The sequence below is a fragment of the Ooceraea biroi genome, chromosome 3 (assembly GCF_003672135.1).
Source record: "Ooceraea biroi isolate clonal line C1 chromosome 3, Obir_v5.4, whole genome shotgun sequence".
Lineage (NCBI taxonomy): Eukaryota > Metazoa > Arthropoda > Insecta > Hymenoptera > Formicidae > Ooceraea > Ooceraea biroi.
Genome location: NC_039508.1, coordinates 4029559 through 4048978, shown reverse-complemented (window position 1 = coordinate 4048978; position 19420 = coordinate 4029559). Strand labels below are relative to the sequence as shown.

At 38.1% G+C, this 19420-nt stretch overlaps 1 protein-coding gene across 8 annotated transcripts; it reads right to left on the bottom strand.

The window, feature by feature from the left end:
• Positions 1-52: 52 nt before the first annotated feature.
• On the bottom strand, positions 53-17661 carry LOC105285712 (tolloid-like protein 2). 8 transcript variants are annotated; one of them, XR_003406389.1, is made up of 18 exons: positions 16330-16650; positions 12977-13037; positions 12466-12564; positions 11872-11964; positions 11569-11746; positions 11329-11355; positions 10706-10917; positions 10229-10436; positions 8450-8658; positions 8130-8355; positions 7815-8000; positions 7485-7730; positions 7180-7400; positions 6722-6904; positions 6454-6583; positions 6157-6341; positions 4966-5112; positions 3622-3756 (listed from the first exon to the last, which is right to left on the bottom strand). XR_003406389.1 is itself a non-coding variant. In XM_011350110.3 (17 exons), exons 3-17 carry the CDS (start codon positions 12554-12556, stop codon positions 3407-3409), a joined length of 2745 nt encoding a protein of 914 aa, XP_011348412.1. In that variant the 5' UTR covers positions 12557-12564; positions 12977-13037; positions 17420-17661; the 3' UTR covers positions 53-3406. The 8 variants fall into 8 exon arrangements, 6 of the variants coding, with proteins under 6 accessions (XP_011348412.1, XP_011348409.1, XP_011348410.1 ...); XR_003406390.1 differs by lacking the exon at positions 3622-3756 and adding an exon at positions 4086-4418; XM_011350110.3 differs by lacking the exons at positions 4966-5112; positions 16330-16650 and adding an exon at positions 17420-17661 and having other exon boundaries at positions 53-3756.
• Between the last annotated feature and the right edge of the window lie 1759 nt (positions 17662-19420).

Below are 19420 nucleotides of genomic sequence, written 5' to 3'. Positions count from 1 at the left end.
TTCACTCGTAACAGAGTATTGCTATGTAAAAAAAAGATCTTTCTTTGTTAAAAGAGAGTTTTATTTGATGACGATTGTTATGAAATGTGTAAATCGCCGACGATACACGTATCGTCTAAAGTGGTCCTACAGTGTCGTGAGATGTTAAAGAAAGGAAGTACGATAATTGCAGTATAGCAGTTCATACCCGGGTCGTTACTCTGTACATGTTATATACTGATTAAATATAGTCAATTAATGTGTAAAACTATATTATCGAGGCGCATGTGTATATTAATTAGAATTATGATTTATTATTATTATTATTATTATATATTATCAATAGTGTGTTGTCTCGTTATTATTATGTCCCTATGTAGAACTTATACGTATTCACATGCTAAAAGTTATTTATTCTATAAAAATAGGTTCGGTCACAAAGCTGTCAACGAAATACAGCGAATATACAATATGCTATCCGATAAAGCGACGGTAAACATTCTATGATACATTACACACACCGTTCGAATTGAAACAAACGGAGTGGACATTGACACTTAACGACAATCACAAAAATCGGCGATTGGGAAATTAACTTCACTTGGTTTTTTATATGACAATACGTTTAATTAACACGTAATATGCTCTTATTATAATTATATGTAATTACATAATTAATGGAGAGAAAGTAATGCATTCAATAATATCAGGTAATGATATTCTCACACGCAACTATATAAAGATAAAATTATTTTACATCGAAAAAATTATTGCAAGAAATAAAGCTAAAGTCAAACAATAAGTCGAATAATCATTTAAGAAACTCGTTTCTCGCTGATAAAATAAAATAGAGTTACCAAATAACGTCGTTTGATCTCTACTGAAAATAATGTAAAACATATTCTCAATATATTCTGTTACTTGTTACGGATTGTGCGCGTCTTCCACATTCTCATTTCGCGAAAGTACAATGTCAGCCATTAAAAAGTAGATAATCTTGAATGAATCGGGAGAAATTCATCTCTACAAAATTGTGAGTCTAATCTTTCGGGAAGAAAATTGACCTAGAAATTTTTTTGCTCTTTATTCCTCGTGAATTTTAATGCATTAGGATTAATGTTAATAAGAAAAGACGGTTTTTCAAGACCAATCTCTGATTTCAATGAAAGAATTGGAAGTTCATAATTTTGTTCAACGAAATAAATACCTCTCTCCCGATTCTTCCCATCATCTAGTTTTGCAAACTCGGTATACACTCCAATTCTTACCACTAGTGGCGAGACAAATAGTAAAATATTAATTTCACAATCCTCCACGGCTCTGTAAACAGTATGTACAGTATGTATGACTAATTATGTCGTCATCGATCGTTGTGATTAGACTACGAGTCTACAAAAAGGATGAGTATAAATGCAGGTCGGTGCGTTCTCTCCTATTTTTCCACGATTGCACTTCATAAAATACGATTACATATTTATTTAGCCTATTCCGTACTTTATTTGCCCAAATAGCAATAAATGTATATCTTTCTTTCATGCTTTACAATTATGTCTACTTTTATTCGATTGAGTGTATTATATTCTTAATTTCTGGACGTTCGAACCGCATTCTTTAATCAATATCAACAATAAAATTCCTACCAATACTTAGTAATATGTGTGAAATTAAATAATAATATATTATTTTGTACGTGTGTGTGTGTGTGTTCGGCGTAATCTTCAATTACGAATTATATCGAAATTTAAACATTTCATTTAACAAACAGGCACAAGATCGGCCTCGAATGCCGCTCGAACGTCCAGAATTTATTTATTCTGTTTTGGTCTCACTGTGAATGCTATTTAATCCTTTCATTTAATGGCGCGATGCGAGTTAAAAACTAACAATTTACTTCGGCAAACTCTCTCGCTTCGTCCGCAAACTTTATCGTTAAATTTTCGAAAATACCGCAAATACGCAACGTACGTTGGCCTCACTAAAGGTAACACACCGAGTATCAGCCACCTGAATCGCATCGAGAAGCGAAAATCGATTTCTAGCTAAAACCAGGGTGTTCTCTACTCAATAAATACGCTCAATTTGTGCGGTACTGTTTAGGAATAAGCGTAGCTAGCACGTACGAATTCCCGGCGAATGAACAAACCACGCGTGACAATGCCGCGCAATCTGCGCCAACAACGTGTTACCTACTCGCGTATCCGATATCACATAATCGTGCTTCTCTTGTATGTATTAAAGGAGAGAATTGAACACAGCGGTTCGATATACATATACATATATATATATATATAAAGTCATACATTACTAGCGGACTCTGTCTTTTGTCGAGCTTCTCGCCTGTTGCTCTCCTCCGCGCGATCACGCTACGGTGACCCGCGAGAGACCCGCGTCCGGACAATCTTGCAGTGCGTTGTAGTTAGCGTGTGATTTATTACATATCGTGTGATTTACATATCGGTAATTTAGAATATACTTCGTTACCAGCGACCCGATGGCAGCGTTCATCGTGATATTAATTTGTATGTATACGTATCAAAGTACACGTGCTTATATATTATTATATATAATATATCGCGCTTATAATCGTTAAATCGGAGATCAAGAGATCGCGTTATCCCAAAAATGCGAGACCTCACTTGTCGTCATCAGAGGCGACAAGCGGCCGCCTAAAGGACACCTTAAAGCACAGCTTAGTAAAGGATATCGGTGCCTCTTAAGTTCTCTTGAATGTTGAGCGTATAAAATATTATGTCACGTACATTACATCGCATCCCCCTGTATGGCGAACTGGTTTTTATTACATTATTGTATTGCAATTTATGGCAACGTAGTAACTATTGCTCGGGTGTACGTATACGACGAAATATATATAATATTTACTTCAAGTATGACCGGAGAGTCCATCAAGCGAGTCGATCAAGCTAGGAATCACCGTACGAACCGTCGAAAATTTCTCTCACGTGAAAGGCTAACGAGATTATAATTAACGAGATTAATTCATCTCGAACCCGCGGTAGTGTGTTTTTGTTTTTAACGCGCAAACCGTTGTCTAACGCGGTGGCAGCTTCTTCGCGGTGCTTGTTGAAGGCATCATCTTACGTGCGTTAATCTCGCATCCGACACTTGCACTCAACGTTTTCGTTTCGCCTTAAGAAGTCTCCCAAATCGTCTACAATTGAAAAATTGTGGCTCAATTTAAAAAGCGCGTGTTCACGTTCAGCGCCGCGTACAATTCTTGTACACGCGTGCACACGCGCCGCATACACGCGATCAATTTACAATAGAACGTTACGAAGCGCTCGTACAACGACACCGTCGTACCGCTCTCCTCCTCCTCCGCGGCTTCCTCCATCTTTCTCGCAGCGTGCAGCAACAACAACAACGGATTACACGTCACAGAGAGACGCGGAGGACGCGGTGATCGGCGTCACACGCTGTCAGGACTACTCGTCTCCTGATCGCCACTCTGCTCAGGCTCCTCGGCCTCGTCCTCGTCGCTCTCGCTCGGCGGGCTCGGCTGCTCCAGCTGATACTGGTTGAAGCCGCGTAGCCCCGGGGCGTAGTCCTGGTGCTGATGCCGCAGCAAGTTGTGCTGGTGATAGCAGTGACGCCGATCGTCGATCACCCGCTGCGGCGGCAACTCGTCGATCTGCATGCCGCGCGCCCGTCGCCTCAGCATCCGGTGGCAGATCAGGCAAAGCACCAGAGCTACCAGGATGCTGCCGATTGCATAGCCGATCGGGACTGCGTAGCTGTCTGCCGGAACTGCTACGAGGCCTGCAATTCACGTTGCAGTATAGATTTGTACAAATAACTGTAGGATAATATGTATACGTATTAATAATGTTACAAATAATAATAGTAATATTTTTTATTTGTATTTTTACAATAAGAGCTCTGTATAAAATAGATGAACCAGAATGAATTGCTGAAAATCTATGTACGTAAAGAGTGAATGTGTCCAATTCTGGAATTTGTTTTTATGAATATTATTACAGTAAAATATTTATTAACATCAAGTATATTAATTCGAAGCAAGATATTTTCAAGTCACGTATGTGATCATCTCTTTCATGATTGTTAAAACAAATAAGATTGATATCCACTTTTAATTTCGAAGATTTATAACTGTAAGATGTGTATAAACTTTTTCCAATCTTGTTCGATTCATCTACCTTGCTACGTTTGTTTTTGATTATTTAATTATCACATGAAATAATGTATTTCTTCTCCTATCTGATAAAGTACAATTTGAATATATTCTTAGACAATTCTTACACTTTGTGGTCACAGTAATAATAGTTATTTATGTATTTATCGCTATACACTCAAGAAAAACCACTCACCAAGTTGTTATAAGATTATTAGTAGACTTGCGAGACTTCAAAATTACGGTCGTTGCTTAATTTATACTCCATGTAAGTCGAAAGATATAAGGACTACAAGAAAGAGGTAAATAGTACAATTCAGAGAGAATACGTCGTAAGATCCAGGAGTAGAAGTATAGAGAATCGCATGCAGTCAGATGATCAATAAAGACGTATATCAAACTGCATTCCTTCTCGGCATGCTTTTTGGTTTTTGTGTAGGATGTCGATTACTTGTATTCCGCCCAAAGTGATCTCGCGTCTCGATTTGCTCTCAATTTGCCAAAACGAAAGTGTGATAATCCCTCGAATGTCGTGCGGAGTTAATTTGTGTTCTTTTAATTCTTAATGATACCTTGGTGATTAGAGATTCTCATTAGTAGAAATAATTGTTGTGCATTTTAGAAAAAGAGAGAAAGAGCTTAATTTTGACTATCCGATTCGAGACGCTAAATGACAATAATAATGTTGCCTCAAAGACGCTTGTCCTCCGCTCTCGAGAGTGGCAGTCGATACAACGGCAGTTGTGACAGTGAATATACTGGAGTTACACACGTAATTATTCATTCCAACTGGGCTGTAATATGGTATGATTGTGCAATAGTGTGAGTGAACTCACGTGATAAGGGAAGATCATAACATGCCGGATCGTCTGGAAGCTTCATGAAGGGGGCTCAGACGGCCACGAATACAAAGCACAGAGAGAGAAGAAGCATGGCAGAAGAGGTCCCAGCCAGTGCTGGTGACAATGGGGCTGATGCTGCACCTGCGACACCACACGATCATTCACCCACGCAGTCCCACCATTCTCTCACCTTGTACATACGTCTACGTTTGCTACTACTTACCTAGGAAATCGTTATTACACAAACGTTCTCTTTTATTAGCCCGGAAAACGTTATAGTATATTAAATATCATTTATCACACGCAGAAAAGACGCGGAAAAGCCTCGAACGCGAAATTGGAAATTATTTTGCTGTACACGCCGCTGATTTACAGATGCATCGATAATCGTTAGGTGACTTGGAAGTCGCGGAACATGTGACCGGTTTTCTTTCTAAAGCGTTCAATACCTCCCCTCAATAAAGCGAACGTGATACACATGCTCCGTGCAGTATCCGTCGACATAATTTCCGACGTCGTTTTTTGTGTCTAAATGCATATCTCGAATGCCACATCAAAAATGTAATATTTTATATATATATATATATTATAGTTTTTTTATTAGTTATATATTGCTCGAAGTAATTTAATTATCGAAGCATTTTTTGATAGTTTGGATATCTCGTTGCGCATATTGCTCTGCTGTTACCAATAAGAAAAAAATATTAATATAGTTTAAATTTATTATTACATTGCGCATTTATTTCTGAATACGATGGGAGGAAAGAGACACGACAAATAATACGCATTTATACGGATAAAGATGCACGCTGTCTTACTTGCTTATTAATACGAACGATGTTTTTTTTACTCATGCTGGCTATCAATGAATTTTAGTCCCGTTAATCTGCTCCGTGGTAGTATAGATGAATAACGAAACTGACCGTCAAAGGATCAACCTGACAAGGTGTTACGAGATACACAAAAACAATACACTTGGAAATCTTTGTAGAATATAGTGTCTATTGAACAATCCAGAGGAAATTACACTGAATATTAGAGTAAAGTATAGTAGTTACGTAGAGAGAGAAAGAGAGATAATATAAGTCGTAGTGGAAGCAAAGTAAAACATCGAGTCACACCGCTTTTCGAAATGCTTGCTCCTGCTTAACACGTTGCGTTCTGTTTAACGTTTGCGAAACTTACAGTTCTCCTCGTCCGACGCGTCATCCGGCCCGCAATTATCAATATTATTGCACCGCAGCGATTCGGCGATGCAGTACTTAGATTTCGTGCACAGAAATTGATCTTGGCAGTCCGTATCCGTGCTCACTTCGGTCCACACCGCCCGGAAGCCCTGCTGCCCGACCGCTTTGTCCGCCGATATGAAGCTGCAACGCAATGGAACGCAAAGATATTTCGAATAAAAAAATATGGTAAAAATACTCTCCGCGCGGAGAGACGAACCGTGCGGTCAAGCGTTCGTTCAAGCGTGTAACAAACCTGAGTCGCATATTATTATCCTCCGAGAGGAAACCCCAGTTAGCGTCGGTGGTTTTAACGCCGCAGAGCTCGTTCGGAGTGGACGTCAACGAGTACCACATGCGTAAGACAGCCGCCGGGCAACCCCGTGCTGGAAATAAGTATCGGTAAATTAATCTCATAGCTGATACAGTGTGAAAATAAATATAGGAATTAGAAAACAATACAAAAAGAAAATATATTATAAATTGACTTTTAATTAGCGAGTATAAATAAAGTAACGAGTTACCCAATTGATCGCCCTCCACGGAAAAGAGCTCGAAGTTTAAGAGGATCTGGTGATTCGGCCGAACCCTTATGAACCAGTTGCAGGTTTTCGTGGCGATATTCTTCATGGGACCGTCATATTTGTTCGGGAAATTCGGGCTGGTTATTATACCGTAATTTAAGCTACTAATATTTGATCCACAATCTGCGAAATAAATAATTCAGCGAAATTAATTACGGAATGGGAAACGTGCACATTTTCTCGAAATTCAATTCCTTATAATTTCTGAATCAGAGACTTATAACGTCGAGTAAAGATAAAAAAAGTAAAGGAGTAAAGAAAAGGATCTTGTAAATATTTTTGAAACGTGAAATAAATTATTTTCTTTTCAGATCTTCTATTTAAAAGGAAGGAGATTTAATGTTCTCTCGTTTCAGCTTGCGCGCTTCCTCGCGAAAAGGTAAGGTACGCGTTCGTACCTCCAAAAATAGGTTTAGCGACCTCGAAGGTGTAACGCGCTTTGAAGCCACTGTAGACAAGCTCGGAATCGGAGTGCAAAATCACTTTCAAACCAAGAGCGCCGAGATTCGATTCCACCGGGCCTGGCGCGGTCCCGCCGCAATATCTTCCTATCAATTTCTCCGTATTATCCCGATACATGTTGTAAATTTCCAACCAGTCGTCCTGGCAAAGCTCGAATCTGACAAGAGCAATCAAACAATATCAGTTCAATTCACATGCACGTGCAACGTGATTATACGCATGACGCATACAACTTACTCACCCATAATGCCCGACTGTGACATTGATGTTTTTCGTTCGGACTTTAAAATGATCGAAAATTAAAGCGACCTGCTCGTTCGGCGTCGCCAGGAAGAAGTACGTGCAATTCGTGTCGCTCGGATAGTTGCTCGGATACCGGGGCGAATTGAATTCTCCGCGTTTGCGGGAGTCACTGCGGTAGGTAAAGCTGCAGGTGCCGTCGGGAGCCGCGGTACCCGGTATCTTATATTCCGTCTCAAAGGTGTACCTATCGACAGCAGAAGATTTTTATTATTTAGCCTGGACTTCCTTTTCCTCCTCAAGTTAATCGTATTACGTTTATTGTGCTCACTTAGCTTTGAAGCCTTTCGCTTGCAATTCCCCGCTGCTGAACACCATCACGAGTCTGGGCCCGTCGCTAACTACCTGGCTCGGATTGCTTTTGTTACCACACATCTCGTAATCGAATTTGTCGTAAGAGTCTGTTGCTTCCTGCCCCTTCAGATACAATTTCAGATAGCCATCGGTGCACGATGCTCTAAAAGAACGAAAAAATCAAAAGGGTGTACCTTACGCACGCGCGCGTGCGTTTCTGTTAATTACGTTAACAATAAGTAATTAATTAATTAATTATGTTACTTAATATATAATATAATAATATACTCACTCTCCTTTCGGCATCTGTATCATGAATTGTGAAAACTCCAGTCGCACCCGTTCCAAATGCTGCGAGTCTTGCATCCCATAGATAAAATAGCGGCAGACGACCTTAGGTATATAAGGATATGGAAAATTTGGGCTAACTACGAATCCCGAGGTCTCCTTCTTGCTGAGAATCTTTTGGTCGCACTCGGATCCACGGATATGCTCGCCATGGTACTCCGTTATAAAGTCTACGCGATCGACAGGGCATCAGAGGTACTTGTACTTCTTGAGATGTACTTGAGACTTCGCTAAGTGATAGATCAAAAACCACAATTGTCTTACCCAAACTAACGAAACTCTCCGAGAACTCGAAAATGCCTTTGAATCCTCGATTCTGCGTGTTCGCCGTGCGCTTTAGTGTGACGAACAGCACGAACAAACTATTCTCCGAGGAGTACAACACCAAATTTCGCTGCTGGCCGCAGTACGTGCCGATGACGGCGTTTGAACTATTAAGACCGTCGTACACCTTCACGTAATCCAACGGACAACTAAAAGGATAAACAAATTAAAAATTACATTATATTTGCACATTACATATACAGAGTGTCCCATGGGAAGTTGCTGAAACTAATCAGCTGTCATTTTTAAACGTATGCAGTTATTGAAAAAACAAAAATTGCGTTGGAAAGAGGAAAGTCTGCAGTTTTTAATGGGTATAAATAAAATTTAGCAAAATGTTTGTATATCAGTTTATTTTATTAATGAAAAATATGCTAATAATCAAGTAAGCTAATGATAAATATTTTCAAAGTGTGCACCATCTGAATTTGTACAAAAATCAATTCTTTTACGAAAACTTGTGAAAACTTTTTCTAACATGTCGTCTTTAATGTTGCTGACGACCTTTTTAATAGCTACTACTAAATCTGACACTGTTTCTGCATTTCCGGCATAACAATGGTCCTTAATGTATCCCCAAAGAAAGAAGTCACATGGATTTAAATCCGGCGAGTACGGTGGCCATTCTAGCCTCCCCTGGGCAAATTTGGGGTATCTCAGACCGATGACTCGATTGCCATAAACTTTATCGATTGTTTCGAAGACCTCCTGGGTTCGATGTGGTGTCGCTCCATCCCGCATGAAATGAAATCCTCTGACCAGGCCTCTTTTTTTTGCATGAGGGAAGAATTGTGTTTCGAGAAGCTGCTTGTAACTTTCACCAGTGACTGTTGATTCGAAGAATTGCAGATAAATTCCTTTTACCGAGATCGCAGCCCATGCTGTTATTTTTTGTGGACGTAAAGGTTTAGCCAGGGAAACGTTGGGATTTTCCGACCCCCAAAATCTATAATTTTGTTTATTAACATAACCATTTAGCCAGAAATGTGCTTCGTCCGTGTAAATTATCAATTTTGCATCAAGTTCTCCATCTTGAGCTTGGGCAGCTTTCCGAATGGAAGAATTTGGATCCTCTTCAAAATACTTCTTAATATCTTCAATGTTTTCTTCTGCAGCTACAGACACAGAAGGACCTGGCAGATCATGTCTACGGTCTTGGATAGTTCCATACTGCATAAAATTATCGATAATTCTGATAAAAATAACACAAAACATTATTTTAATGCAGATTTATTGCCAAAAAATGGAGTAACGTAACGCATACGTTTAAAGAAATAATAAACTCTAACCTTTTCAGCGTGTTTTCGCTCTTAACTTTATGTGTTCCGTATTTAGTACGAAACCCCCTGTAAGCATTGCTATAAACTTTTCCTCTGGAAAAGAAGCACTCGACAAGATAAATCTTTTCTTCCGTCGTCAGATTACTTATTTTGACGCGCACGGACTTGCATCTACCACAACCAGAATAAAACTGCGGACACTCAGATGAACGACCGTTAACCGTAAGACCCTTTCTGAAGTCATGGAGGGGAGAACCAATCGTTTACTTTCAGCAACTTCCCATGGGACACCCTGTACAATACATTCTACGATGTTCCAAAAAATTACTCTTTATCTTGTATATATCATTAACACTTCCTTCTTTTACTCCTGCTGCCTTGTCAGAAAGCACAAGTCTCAAAATATTCGATAAAAGACCCGATCATGACAAATACGTACTGCGGCCCGCCGAAGAACAGATCGAAGTCGCGGAATTCCAATCGCACACGTTGCCCTGGCTTCCCGATGAACTGGTAGCTGCAAACGAGGTCCTTCGGATAGGAGCCAGGATAAGTGGGTGACAATATGTTCCCGGTACGTTTCGCTTGCTCGCGTATCGTGAAGGTGCACGGCGTGTTCGGTTCCAGTGCGCCCACTTCATACTCGGCTACAAATCATTTATATTTTGAATATTTGTATAAAGCCAATGTAGACAGAAGTACCTGATTTATATACAATTTGAATATTTATATTTAAAAAATATAATATTTCAATAAAAGAGGATATAAAATAAAAAATGGATCATGTATGCGTTGCTCTGGTTTTGCAGGTTTACAAGTTTGAATGATCCGTTATCGCGATGGAAATCGTTAAAATTCTCCAATGCGCGTTGCGGCAATTCCGCCGCGATTCAACGGAAATGTAAGCAAGACTCACAAGCATTGAGGAATCTGTAGACACCACTGAAGATGTTCGGAAACGTGACATTCTTGTCGGTGAAGAAACTGAGCGCGATTCCCTGATAAAGAGAGACTCGTCGGCGAGGTGGAATTGGCCCGCAAAACCGTCCACCAAACGGCGTTTCTATCAGCTTGGTCGTATTCTCCGATCGTATCTCCGAGTATATGTCCATGTATTCGTGAACACAGCTGGAAAAGGAGAATCGTCCCTTTTCGCGGTAAGCTATTTGCGTGTACCTCTTCCCACGTACATACATACATTGCAAAATATCGTATAACGCATAAAGTTATGCATAATTGGTGCTCATTACATTTACATACTAATGAATCATAATTGTTTTATAGCAAAAAAGTCGAGAATACGTTTGCAGATTAATAAGTAACGTGTAATGAATAAATTTCATGTTACTTTCAACGTTCTCTGTTTCCGTATTATTAGCATGTAATTCTCCTAATATTCATATATCTAATGCCAATATCAATTGTTTTGTTCTTTTAAATCAGATGTTTAATTAATTATTAAATTTTAAATACTTTCACTAAAGTTTTATCATATGTTTTATATTTTATTATATATATTGAACACAATATGATACTTACGCAGGCAATTCTCCCACAGCAGACCCACTATAAGCCAGAAAAAAGTATATGTATATACATTTAAACACATTCTTCTTATTATCCTCATCCAGATATTTATTACAATCTCCAGAAAGAAGAAACAATAATTGTAAGATAATAAATTATATATGATTTTAGATCTTTTATATAATCAATGTATGAAATGTATGAAAAACAACAATTTTATCAAGACAATAAGATTAAAATAAGAAGACTCACTCTGGCGGTTTTCCTCGAAGACCGAAGTGCTGGAAGATCAATTCGACACGCTGATGCGGACCCGCGAGGAACGTGAAAACGCACTGTCGCGGCTCGCCCTCGGGGTTGATCAACGTCGGTGCATGGAAGGACCCATTCAACGGCCCGTTAGGAGTGCTTACGAACTTTTGGTCACACTCTGCAAAAAGTGGGACGAAATAATTCGCACAAATTGATACTTTATATGTGCGAGAAATTGAAATCTGAACTACGAAGTAAAAATTAACGGAGGCAGACGAGATAATAAAGAAAGGTCGGACGTACTTGGTGTTCTGGCAGTGGTGAGACCTCCCGGTGGTGGTGGCAGTGATGGAACGTAGTCTCGTTGCGGCGGCGGTGCGTCAATTACCTCGCGGGCTGAATCGGAGGACCGGTGTGACGAGTCAAAGTACCCCAACGCGACCCAACATCCACCGCCACCGGGAACACACCACACCGTGTTATAATCATGACGGCAAGATGTCATGATTATTATTAATTATTAAATTATTATTAATATTGTCTAATAATAATGACATTACTATTAATAATAATGTTATCATTGTTAACCATGATAATAAGATCGATAAGTATAATATGCACGTGTTTGTGCATAAAATAGAGACTTTTAATACTTTTCGCTTTCCACGTGCAAACTTAAACAAAGTTAAGCTAGAGAACTAGAAAGTGAAGTAACTTGCTGCAACTTACTTGTATTATTATTTTATGCGCGAAGCGAGAACTTGTATTATTAAATCTCTGATTAAACATTTTTGTGCTCAGAAATGTAGTACTATCGATCAGCTCTTCTAAATGTTACCTCGAGTTTTATAGATTGATATTGAATATAAACGAGTATGCTATGTGACATTTGCTGACCTGTAGAGTTGTGCGGACAGAGCAACAAGAGTAACACGAAGACTGGCGAGAGAAAACTATTCCCAGAGGCATGCCAGTGTACCGAAGCCATATTGTATCCTAAAAATAATCATTTATATATTTCTTCATCGATACCTATATGACGATGCTTAAAAAGAAATATAGAGAAATGCTCCCCTTGGATTTTGACGAACTTTTAATATGTTGTAATGTAGCTTGAAATAAGAGATATTTTTAATGTTCTTATGTACAATCTTTGAAAAGCCTGTTTTGTTTTTTCTAAGCGGATAACTCTAATAAATCTAATAAATATATGCAAATATTTAAACAAAAAATTTTATGGCTAAAGTTGAATAAGCACATCAAAACATTTATAAGAAACGCACATGTCTTATTTTGAGCTACATTAGAACATAATTTAAAATTATATAAATCGGAGGGAGGCATTTTTCCATGTTTTTCTTGTTAAGCGCATCGACAATTAACATAGTGCATTATCAAGTGCCTTTACCATATCGTCAGTGTCTATCCCAGGCACAGGAAAAACGAAGAAAACAGATCCAGAAGATCATCTGTAATACAACGATTCCACATGTTCAAATCACTGGAATTGCGTATTAAGTATTGGCGGATATTTTTTATATAATTATTTATAAAACGATATACATATGATATGAGAACGAATAAAACTTGGAGAGTGTAACGCTCCACGAGCAAATAAACTGCTTAATTAATTTCAATTAATATCGATTCAAGTTGTAAACATGATATAATCTAAAATCGATTTCCAGCATCGAGTACGCTGGAAAAGTTAATCATGGATTCGGCATATAGACAACTCGAAAGCACCTGACGCCGGGATTTGTTCTCGTTCGAACGAACACGTTTTAAAAAACAAAGAAATCCATTCGCGGCTAAAACGATTTCACGCTGTATTAACGGAATATCGACGTGAAGAGAAAACCTTGTGTATAAACTAGCTATTGGTAAATGTAGTTTGAAAAAAGGTTTTGCAATATTTGCAAAAGCTATGACTTGACAAAAATACATAGCACTCATCATATATGGAATATACATATTAATCTAAATAATTTAAAATTAAAATTACCAACGGAATAAAAATAATAGCGTTATCAGACATGTAAAATTAATATATAAAAGAAGAACAGGTTTAATATCTTTTATTAATATTCATAATGGTCGAATATGCGATAAATATTGCCAATCATTAATTTATTTATTTCTATGTGATTTAAATAAATTCCAACAAACAAAAGAATAAAAATATGGGAATGTAATAATATAAAAAATAGAAAAAAAATAGTTGATGGTTTTAAAATACTCATGCATGGATATATGAGAATGACACACAAAATCGCTCGTTTCAATCTGTAAAGTTTCAATCTGACAGTGAAAACGGTCAGCGATGTATCTGACACGTTGGTCAGTAGTGCAATCAAACAAACTGCAGACAAGAGCTCTGCAGTGTAATCAATGGTTGTCTTTCATTTATACAACGCACTCACATCGAATATAATCGATTTTATTCTATATCTATAGATTATATTTAAATCTTTTATTTTTAACGAGAATTAGAATTGGAATATTTCTAATTTTTTTATCTCTTTCGATTATCACATTTGAAATCTTAAATCTGATTTAAATCAGTTATTCGTTAATTGTTTTTGATGAGAATTGCAATTAGAATATTTTTAATTTCATTTTACTTTTTCGATTATCACATTTGATGTAATATTTAAACAATGTGTGCTCCAAAGTGTGTTTAAAATCTTAAATTTGATTTCAATCAGCTATCGTTAATTGTTTTTAACGAGAATTAGAATATTTCCAATTTTTTTCTATTTGTTCCAAAGTGTGTTTGAATAAATCTTAAATTTGCTTTCAATCAATTATTCGTTAATCTTGTTCTTTAGAAATCTGAATAATTTCCAGGTAACGTCTGATGCAGGAAGTATCGATTCAACGCATCACATCTCATTTCGTGTATTAGCGTCTGTTTCGGAATTCTCATCAAGGTGTTTTCCCATCTCTCATCCCAATAAACGAGAGCAACCGACAGGAGTGAGGCTGTATGTAGAACGACACGGATGCTAGAAAGTAGAACAGGGTATTATAGGATCAGAACCGCGCCCATGCGCTCGGAAAAGGATAGCAAGATGGTCAATAGCGGCGCCTCCGACCAACGTTAACCAACGTTAACCGCCGGCTTTTCTTTAATAGATCAAGCAATCTGATCACGACACGGATATGCATCCTCAATGAATAAATATACTCTATTATTTCTGACCCATCCGAATGTCTCGCAATATCCGGATTTCAAAACAGCTGGTGTGTGGCGCATTATCACGCCGCTGTATAACTTTTAATTAATTATTATAACGATAAATTACGTAACGTCGAAATTAAAATTATCGTTCGGCTCGGAAAATAATCCGTAGCATTGTTGCATGAGAACTCTTACTTGTCCGAGTACTTTTCAGATGAATAATAATGTTATTTTAATGAAATACGTAATTTATGTAAAACTACTTTTAGACTTTTATTTTATAAATACTTTTTAGACTATAACATTATTATACAGGATTAAGATATTAAGTTAATGTTAACAAATACTTAAATGTGATACAACATTTCAAATCTTATATATATATTTAAGAAGATATATATATATATTTGTTATGTGATATCTTCTTTATCATTCCTTTCACTTCTCCTCCAATTTTGTTAATTATACGATGGACTTATGAAACAGCTGTGAATATATTCGTAAATACATATTTGTAAATCGCCAAGTTTGTAAGAGTTTACATTTTATAAGATTTATATAGTTCAATAACTACTTCGAAAAAAATAAAAAAATTTTCGCGACATTATCTTTGAAATATGAAAACAGCCTGTATTTTATTACAATTAACTTGATGTGTGTTGCATACATATAATAAATTAATTTTACATACTTGGAGAAATTCGTGATTCCATATTTAATGTATGAATACATTTCAATACAAAGATATAAAGAATAAAAGATTACGTAAAAACTGATAAAAATCATGTATTATTGCAAACAATCATAAAATGATTAAGAAAATATGAAATTTTAAAAAGAATAAGAAAGTAGAAAAAAATACTAGATAATTGAACAAATAAAATATGAAGAATGAGAAATCTATAAACAGTTTAAAAATTTCAATTTAAAAAATCAATTACAAGAGACATCCGGCGCGTCAAACTTATCGTCTCATTGATATGATTAATTACTGATATGATCAATCATTGATATGATCGATTAGTCTATTAATCGCAATATTTTTCCACGACATTCTCGACAATTGTAAATCATAATAAATCGCACTTTCACCACTAATTTTTAATGCCGTAAATATTCAGCGAACACATTCACGTATCATTCTTACATTTAAAATTATTCAATCATTGTACTTCTCTTGTATTTTTCGCCTTAAACAGTTAACTCATGGTTTCAGCACGGTCTACACATTATCTCACCTCAATCTCAGCCCACTCGTTCGCAGCAATCTCTGACACGCCTAACACTTAACTTGTAAGGGCGAGTCAACAGCCATATGATCAAAGCTACCACATTTGACACTTTCAGGCAAAAACACAAAGAAAAGGTGAAAAAATATTTTTAAAAAAGTATTAATGAAGAAAGCACGGATTGTCGAGGAATCTCACAAATATTACATATTTCAGGAGGAGGAATCGAGACGGAGAAAGAGCAGGCGGAAGAGCGGAGAAGCCGAAAACTACCCCGTCGCGTCCGCACAAGAAACGATGCGACGAGCCTCGCACGCGTCCTAAAATCGCGAACACAGCTTCTCTCACCGTTTACCGGACTCGCCGAAATCACGGTTGCATCCTCGCACTCGCCACACCGAGTTAACGCGTCCACCGCGAGCGCAGCCGCGACCTACTCGCATCTCGCGAGAGACATCCTGCTCGCTCGGGGATGATGAGAGACTCCTCTCCTTCCGGACTCACCCCGGGGGTTGCGGGGACTGCGTCGTGATATGCCTCTCCCCGACGCGCGGCGTTAAACCCTCACACGCGGCTCTCCGTCGTCGAGTCACCCTCGGCACGCCTACTGGTCGCGGGAGCGCGACGAGCGACAGGGCGCGCGCGGCACGTAGTGACGCGGCGCGGCGGCTATCACGCGGTGGTGAACGCGATCCTGCATATCGAATGAGGGAGGATCGGGGTGGTGCGACAACAACGCATCGGGTGGCGGCGGCGATCATTCCCGAGAGAAGAGCCCTTGCGCGCGCCTTCGTCCACTGCGCCCACCGTCGCGCAGTGCCATATATGTGAATCACGGAAAAAATTTTATAATACATTAACTTTTAGACATCGGGCTTTTTTTATTTTAATTGCAGACATTTGTCAATATTATTATATTAGAAGAAGTAAAACATCAATATAGGTTATATAAAAATTAATTGCACTTATAATTAATTGTAAATGATAAGATGTAATTCCAAATTTATATAAATTTCTGATTGTAGGGAAATGTAAATAATGATTTATTCAATGATGAACGTTAGTAAGGATTTATGATTTTATAACGTTATTATTATAAAAAATTCAATTTAAGAACGGAAACCACTTTCATAAAGTTATTATGTCACATTTTGAATCTCATAGAATAATTTTCAATATAGGATTTTTCAAAAGTTGTAGAATATATGTAATATATATGTATGTGTAATAAGAATTTCTCATATTTTTATAAATTAAGATTTTTTTGGACCCACCGTCGCGCCGCAACGTCCTCCTGATAACGTGGAAAAGAATGAAAAAAGGAACTGTTAAATATAAGAAAATGCGCGCGTTAATTCCACGAATATTCGTCCGACATTTTTGCTGAAAATACTTGCTGCAGGGAAACTGCGGAAAACGTGTAAAAATGTACTCTTACAGCGTGAGGAATCGCCTCTGCTCTTGCATTATGCATGCATCGTCGGTGTCATTTACTCCCTCGTTGTCACTGAGTTTCGCGTCGACTGGAGATCAGCTCTCGGAATGTCACGCGTCCGCAGCTGCGAGCATCCTCGCCTCTGTAACTAGAACGTGCATGCGCACCCTCGGCCATACTCTCGGAAGCCCATTCGCACCCTCGCTGCTGCTTCTTCCTGTCTTCGTCCTGTGTGGATTCTCTCGTGATATCGCAGCATCACTGGAACACGGGAGAGGGGCGGAACAGCAGATTACACCATACATCCGCGTGCACGACTCACCCCCAACCCCGCCGCAAAGGGTTTCTCGGTCCATCATGTCCCAACTTAGCGACAGAGGCCGCCAAAACCAAGAGTGCGATTTTCAGCACACGCGGGGGTGGCGAATCACTGGCTGCTCTCCTAAGCCTTTCTAATGTTTAAAATGTAAATAAAATTAAAAGCTTTTTATTGTTACATTATTATTATTGAAAGATGATATCATTGATATCGAAAAAGATGAAAAGTACTTTTTGTATAATATTCATTTCGAACATTTGTTTATTATTATGTATTTACACTGTTATCAGTATTAAAGTATTCACATGTATAAAAGAATTGGCAATAAACGTGAATGTTTGTTCTACACATTTTCTCAATCGTAAACATTTACATTTAAAAAATCTCGAAAGTACAAACATACATTTAAACTAGATACATAAGAATTAATGGATCAAAACGAATAAACTCGTCACTCCGCTGTGGTACAACAAGAAAACGATTAATTAACATATACTTAACATATAATGTTTCGTAAACTTTTGATGCATGTGCATAAAAGTCTAGAGACGCAAAATGTAAGAACCTGTAAGCGTAGAAATTTGTAGATGAAAAAAATATGACAGAAGGTGTTTATTTAAGGGGGAGTCAAAAAATGAGAACTGCGAAATAAAGTGCAGCGCAAATTTAAGAAAGGTAATTCACATACAACTGTTTATTGAGACATGTAGAATACATCTGGTCATACACAAAAATCTTTGACACTTTAAATCAAGCTCCTAGCCCGAAAAAAAGGAACCATGTTATAACATTCGTTTTTAAATTCATTCATTAATCATTATGTTTAACTACGTTTCACACTAAAATTAGGGGCAACTTGGAGAAATAAAAATTGCGGGAATTAAAAAGCAAAGCAATTGGTAGAGGAGGTGAATAATAAAGAATCCGATAAAACGCAAATTACAATATCAGCAATGATAATGAAGAATTTGGCGCTGAGAATTTTGCACGTCTGGTTGTTTTTATAGCCGCGGAGCTGACACGTAGCGCAAAAAAAAGAATATAACATGTACATGTGTGTCGTATCGTTTTGTTTTTCCTTTTCGGGGGTTTGGGGGCGGGTGTTATTTTTTTCTCTCTTTTCCTCTATTTCTATTGAATCCTTCGTTATTATCGTACGATTTCCTTCTTTCTCGTTAATTAGTGCTAAATAACATCACGTCACAAAAATGCATATTCGCAGGAATATAATATATAATATATTTATATATAATAAAAAAAAACACGTGGTTCGCGGGCCGTTTTGAACTAAGGTTCGCAACGTTCGGCCCAAGGATCACACAACATCCGCCTGACACGTGAGAGGTGGCCAACCGCGAGATGAAGAGCCCCGAATGATGTGATGATTTCTTTTTTTTCCCGAAGAAAGGACGTGTTGTGCCGCGAATCGTTATTATTACTATTATTATTATTATTTAATCGGGGCGTTGGCCAGGCCAAAAAAAGAAGGGCGCGCGCGCGCGGCTACGGCATCGCCAGCCACAGTGTGTGTGGTGCATTATCCTAAAATGCGACCGATAACCCTCCCAGGCACCCCAGCTGCCGCACCGGTTATCAGAGTATAAAAGAGGATAGGGGGGGGGGAGGGAGGGGGCGGATGGTGGGAACGAGGAAAGGACAGAAAAGGCGATGATAGGATCGGGGGT